General features: G+C 45.2%; 1 protein-coding gene across 5 annotated transcripts in view; it reads right to left on the bottom strand.

Moving 5' to 3' along the window:
* SH3GLB1 (SH3 domain containing GRB2 like endophilin B1) overlaps window positions 1-6,607 on the bottom strand; it is a 54,636-nt gene that overhangs the window by 16,371 nt on the left and 31,658 nt on the right. For all 5 annotated transcript variants that reach the window (XM_019501562.1, XM_019501561.1, XM_019501563.1 and 2 more), the window contains exons 4-5: window positions 4,561-4,694; window positions 4,135-4,227 (exon numbers count right to left, since the gene is read on the bottom strand). In XM_019501562.1, coding sequence (XP_019357107.1) covers window positions 4,135-4,227; window positions 4,561-4,694 — 227 coding nt within the window. The remainder of the gene's footprint in view (window positions 1-4,134; window positions 4,228-4,560; window positions 4,695-6,607) is intronic.

The following is a 6,607-nucleotide window of genomic DNA, read 5'->3' as shown; positions in this document are numbered from 1 at the left end:
CCTTTTTTTTTTTTTTTTTTTTTTTTTTGCAGTGCCCTAAAAAATTTCAAATGCTTACAGACATGGAACCCTTCCCCCAGCCAGTGCTTTACTGGAAGAAGACTCACATTAGTTTGGCCTGGATCCCCAGCATCCGTATAGCTCACATGCTTCAGCAGGGCTTTTTGGCGCTTTTACCTAATAGCTAATTGAGTCAGCTATTAGGTAAAAGCGCCAAAAAGCCCCACTGAAACACCTGAGCTATATAGATGCTAGGCAAGCTGGGTCAAAACAACTTGATTCCTCTTCTGGGCATGTGCTGTGCTTGGTGCCAGAGTGTACCAAGCTGAAAGTAAAGCTCTGTCGTTTTGTTTTTTCCGTGTCTGTAAGTACCCCTTGGGCACATCCAGACGAGCCCACATGTGCCTCTTGCCGCATCTTAAACCAGTTTGAGATGTGGCAAGAGGCATGCTGGGAACAAAAAAGCATTCCTCATACTGCATATATGCAGCAGGGGCCCAAAATTTGATGCCTGGATATCCAGGTATCAAAAAAATTACAGAAAAAAGCAGGGCAGGACATGTGGGGGGGGAACTTGTGGGGGGCTGTGGGTGTGGACGGAGCTGCTCTGGAGGAGTGGGTACCCTACCTACTTCCCCCTGCATGGACCACAGTCCCTTCCCCCCTGCTCCCCCCCAGCAGCAGCCCATTGGGGTGCTCAGGGTCCTCCTGGCAAAGCCTGCCTGCAGCACAGAGCAGCAGAGCTTGGCTCCAGCTGCCTGGTACCCGGTGGTGCTTGTAGCAAACTGCACAAGCCCAGCTTGGTGCAGCGTGGCACCATGCACCTTAGGGCAGCTCTGGGCCACTCAAGCTGTCATCCAGGGCCCCATGCTGCTTGCGGGGACCATCTGTCACACCATCCTGGGTCCTGCATGGACAGGGCCCTGCGTGCTTTCGGGCCAGGCTGCTTCCATGCATGCATGCAGGACCCAGCCTGGTGCAACAGGCAGTCTCCACGAGTGGTGTGGGGCCCCAGGTGACAGCCCAAGCAGCCCAGAGCTGCCTGAAGACCTATGGCGCCACACCAATCTGGGCCACACTCATGCGATGTGGCAGAGGCAGCACCAGGTGCCAGGCAGCCAGGGCCAAGCCGTACTGCCCTGTACTGCACGGAGGGGCTGTGCCAGGAGGCCCTGAGCACCACGATGGCTGCTGCGGGTGAGCTGTGGGTGCTGTGGGGGTGGGGGAGGGTTCTGGGACCTTCAGTCCCTGTGCAGTGGGCTGTAGTCCGGGGGGGGGGCCCTCTGGGCCCTGTTGGCGGGGCAGTCCATGAGCTGGGGGGGCTGCACCCTGTGGGGGCCAGGGAACCCACCCCTCCTGTGTAGTCCCCCCATACATCTCCTCACACCAACAGGCCCCCCACAATCCACCCACAAACCCCACACCCCCAAGCAACTCCCACAAACCCCTCACCAGATACCTGGCCCTGAGAGTCAGTAGTGAGGAGACTGGGGCAGGGTACACACTGTGAGTAAGCGGCAAGGCATATCAGTGAGCATATCAGCTGCACATCCTGGTGAGCAAAGGGGATAGGGGCAGCTCTGATTTTTCTATGACAAAAAGCCAAAAGTAAATGCCAAAATGTATAGATATTTAGAATTTATTTTATTTTGATAACTGAGGCACTGGTAGGCTTCCAAACTGCTTTAAACTTGTAAATGTATCAATGAAACATTGCTCAACTGATCTCTCTATATATAGTGGCATTTCATTTTAATAGTGGAAGAACACTGTTTTGGGTATTTTAATGGAATAATTTGGATTTCTTATCACAGAATTTGCAATTTTTAAACAGGGAACACCAGGATCTCTGCTGGTTAGACAAGTAGCAAGACGCGGGCAGAGAAGCCTGGCCAGGTCCAGCACTGGAGACCTAGCGGGAGAGCAGAGGAGGTGGCTGACCTGTTGGCCATTTGGGCCCAAAAAGACACACTTTGACTGTTCAGACCAGGCCATTGGAAGGAGCATATTTTCTGGGCAATAGCTGCCCAGATAGCAGAACAGAGGCATCCCATCCAGGTCTGGCAGGCATGCAGCCATAGGGCCACAGGTCAAAGGGGGTGGATGCTGTCGCAGGTGTTACAGACAGGCAGCAACCTCCACTGCCAGACTGCTACAGTGGATAGAGGGGGCAGGGGCCACTCTAGGTAAGGGCTGCTTTAGTAGTCCAGCTGGCACAAGGGGTAGTACCCCCGGACACCAACTGGCTGGGCCTCAGAAGCTCCTGAGGGTAAGTAACCCTGAGCTGCTCGCCAGGGCAGGCTTTTATACTGCACAGGTGCTGGCCCCAGGCTCTAGCTCCCCCTGCTTGCAGATCTGGGAGGAGCTGGGCAGGGTCATTTTGCCCCAAGTAGCACAACTTGCTCCACACCAAAGTGCATTTCCAGGCATGTGCACTGAGGCAAAAATCCCCAGCTCAATTTTTTGCCGCTTCTATTTGAATTGCTGCAAGCACACGTGACTGCACGCGTGGACGCGTCCCTTACGTCTATACCAGTGAGTCTCACCCAGGGTTATGTAGTAACATCCTGGGGTGCTGCAAGATCCTTACAAGTGCTGTGGGGTGGCACAATTCTAACATTTCTAGATGTGCAAACACCTACATGGTTCATAAGAAAAACCCAGGAATTTCAAATCAAAATCTAGAGCATCAAAAACATTTTAACTCAGCATGGTCTTTCCAAGTTGTTTGCAATCTAAGAATTTCTCTTTTATTTTTCCATAGTCAAAAAAACAACTGAAAACAAAGAACTGGCATTTTTGAAGGGTGCCTTGAATCTAATGAAGTTGAGAACCTCTGGTCTCAGCTTAAAACCCAAACCCTTTCTTCATTTTGAGCACTAATATTTACTGGTTTGATACAGCGGCTAGACACAGGATTAGAATTGAAGTACAGGTAGAAATGATAACACAGTTAAGATGTTAAGTGGCATGATTCACCAGCACTACACACCGTTTGGTAGTGAAATGTTTAAAGGGTAAGTAGATTTTTGTAAGAGTGGCTGTGAAGCAGCAACTGGAAAGTAACTCGATCCCCTACGTGAAGTCAGCTAATACCTAGTTTTTTCTGATGGGGAGAAAACTAATGAGTGTAAGCAAATCCCAGCATAACTCAAAGTAATAACTATGCTAAAGTTTTCCAAAGCAACTGTTCTGAAAGTGGCCAGTCCTTGAGCTATGTAGGGCAACGAATATACTGCCAGACTTCCAGCAGCAAGCCATTTGTATTTTAAAAAAAGAAGGTACAAAAACAATTTTCATACTTTTCCTGAAGTTATGCAAGATTCTAACAAAACACAGCAAAGAACAAGACAATATGGAAATGTGGTACTGCACGTAGTTTAACATACATCACAGTTTCACCTACTAATGGTTCACTCTCATTTGCAACAGATCTGTTTACACTCCCACACAAAGCAACCACAATACAAGCTATTCTTGATGGTTGGAACCCCAATACCACCACCAACACCCTTAATATTACTATGTGAAGATGTTCATTCACAATTCTTTGTATTCAAAAGGTGTTACAATAAAATGCTTATTTAGGATAGAAGAGATGCTATACAAATGTTTGCCAAGTTGCATTGTGAAAAAAAGTTAGGGAATAAATTTAAACACCAGTTAGTAGTGTTCCATTTTCCTTTATCATGTGCCACTTAGGCATTTCTGGCCAAGTGAAAACCAAACCGAGACAAAACTACATACTAGGTGCATCTACACATGCAATTAATACAAAGCAATAAACTCCAGAGTTTATTGCTGTTTGAGTATGTGCCCAAGAGCGCAGCATGTTGAGCTGGATCACAGCAGCCCCGGCTGGCAGTGTGCCTGGGGGGGGTGTCAGGCTGCCAGGCTGTACTTTGTATTTACAAGTAATATCTTGCTGCAGAGTAAATCAGTTTACCCCAGCCTAACAGGGGCATGTGTACATGCCAAGATGTTTACTGCGCAGCTAATAAGTCTATTTTGCAGTAAACATCTTGTCTAGATGTGCCCAATCAGTTAATATAGGATGAGAAAGGTCTGTTTTTGGAGAGTTAAGGCAAACCTATTGTGTTCTTTTTTTTCAAATATTAACAATAGTCTACTTACTGCAGCTCTAGCTTCTGCAACTTTTGCCTTCTTCAGTCTGGTTTTCGCTGCATCCAAATCTAGTCTCTTGTTTTGCAGTAGCTTTCTTTCTTTCTATAAGTTTAGGAAAATCAGTTAGGTTACATAATCAGGGTAATTATGGGTCTGCAATACCTAAGCATTGCTCAGCCACTTACTTGAGACTGTATTCCTAATGTACCACATAAAACTGAACTTTTAAACTTAGTGAATGTGGCAGGTGTTCACAACATATGTGCTTTTATAAAACACTGTTTTGCTTGCTTTTTTAAGTCTGCTTTAAAATATGCTCATGTTTTTAAAAGCTTCAAGTGCCCAAAGCTGAAATTTAACTATCCTCACTTCCACTTAAGTATTTATATTTAGAAATATTGAGATATATAAAAGGAAGCACATTTCCCAACTTACAGCAATTGTTTTGTAGTCCCCTTCAATAAAATTTCTTAGTGGAGTGAGAAAGTTTATTGCAGATGTTTGTATTAGTTCTCTGTCTGCTGTTCCAATTCGCTTTTGTGTTTCCCCACATTTGATGAGTGCATTTCCTGAAAAAAAAAAAGAGATATCTGTTGTCCAGTTGTTCCTGTATGTGGTTAACAATCAGGCTCCTAAGAACAGGAACTTAAGCCAGAAGTCTGAAAACGAACCAATAACCAAAAGGAACAGTATTTTATGAAGTATGAACAGTTACTTTCCAGTTACACTTACTTTAAAGTAAGTAAAGGACATATTCATTGTTAGGTCTTAAATGGGACTAGTTCATCATCATCAGTCATTTGACACAAGACTAACAGTTTTCCAGTAAATAGGGAAGTTTGATCAGTGAGTCTGTATATGACTGAGGCAGCAGATCCAAGAGCTGCATATTCAGCTGCAGATGTGGCAGATATGATCCTTCTTTCCCAAACTATCCTGGTGATGTCAGGTTGTAGCTCTTTTCCTTTGAGATGCTTTCATTTATCTACCTGCATAGTGAAGACAGTCTAACCAAAATGACTGATACTTTGTCATATATCATGGTGCCACCAGGAACAATTCAGTGCTTGAGTCTCCCAGGTTTATATCACATGTTGATATCACATTTCTTCAGATTGTCCTTCAAGGTGTCCTTGAATCTCTTCTTTTGCCTGCCTCTTGAGCAATGACCATCTGTGAGTTGGGAGTATAGGGCCTCTTTCAGAAGCATACTGTCAGGCTTTAGTATGATATGTCCTGTCCACTGGAGCTGCTGCTATACAAACACAGCTCCAATGCTGGTGTTGTTTGCATGAGCCAGAATGCCGGCATTCATGCTCCTGTCCTTCCAATTATTATGGAAGTTTTTCCAAAGACATTACTGATGGTAATGTTCGAAAGCTTTTAGGTGTTTCTGATATGTCATCCAAGTATCATACCATACACAGGGTAGGGATGACAACAGCCTGGTACACAAGAAGTTTGGTTTAGGTCTTGATGTCATTATCATCCAAGACAGGATTCTGGAGACTTCTAAAGGCATCCAATGTTGAACACTGTCTACATTTATGTTTTAGCCAAAGTGGCTTCCCAGGTAATGGAAATGCTCAAAGTTCCTGAAGAATTGCCCTACAATTGTAATATGAGGAGCAGCTGGCTGGTTCAGAGTGGGTTGGTAAAAGTCCCCTTGGTTTTGATGACACTGACAGTGAGCCCAACTTTTCATATGCTTCACAGAAGCAATCAAGAGTGACCTGGAGCTCTTCAGTTGAGTACGCACACACTGCACAATCATCAGCATACTGAAGATCAGTAATGGAGGTGTTGGTTATCTTGGATTTGGAATGTAACCCATCAACGTTAAAGACATTTCTATCTATATGGTACTGGACGTTTACTCCAGATGGAAGTCCATCAGCAACAAGACCTGGAATAGCTGCAATACAGAGTGTTTGCTTTACTAGTAAAGAGGTCTGTTTCTGAGCCATTGCTTAGGACAGTTGCTGTCATGTTGTCATGAAGAAGTCAGGCGACAGTAACAACTCTTGGCGGGCATACAAATCTCATCAGGATCTTTCACAGAACCTCTCTGTTGATTGAACCAGAGGCCTCAGTCAGGCCAATGAAGCCCATGTAAAGATCTCAGGGTTGCTCGCAACACTTCTTCTGCAGCTATCTAGGAACAAAGACCATATCTATTGTACCTCTGAGTGGTCTGAAACCACGTTGGGACTTCAGTAAAATCTCCTCTGCAAGCAAAGTGAGCCTACTGAAAAGAACACCGGTAAGGTCCCTCCCAGCTACGGACAGGAACGCAATACCACAATAGATACGATTGCTGCAAGTATCTCCTCTTTCAAATATGGTAGTGATTCTGGCATCTCAAGTCACTGGGAATCTCTTTATGTTTCCAGTTTTTCAGAACAATGGTGTACAGTTGGTGAGAGAGAATTTTTTTCCAAATCACACAAATTCCAGCTGGCATTTCATCAGGACCACATGC

This window comes from Gavialis gangeticus, unplaced genomic scaffold (genome assembly GCF_001723915.1).
Source record: "Gavialis gangeticus isolate Ggan-Ray unplaced genomic scaffold, GavGan_comp1, whole genome shotgun sequence".
NCBI classification, from domain to species: Eukaryota; Metazoa; Chordata; order Crocodylia; family Gavialidae; genus Gavialis; species Gavialis gangeticus.
Note: the sequence above shows the minus strand (reverse complement) of the source record. Positions and strands in the feature narration are given on the sequence as shown.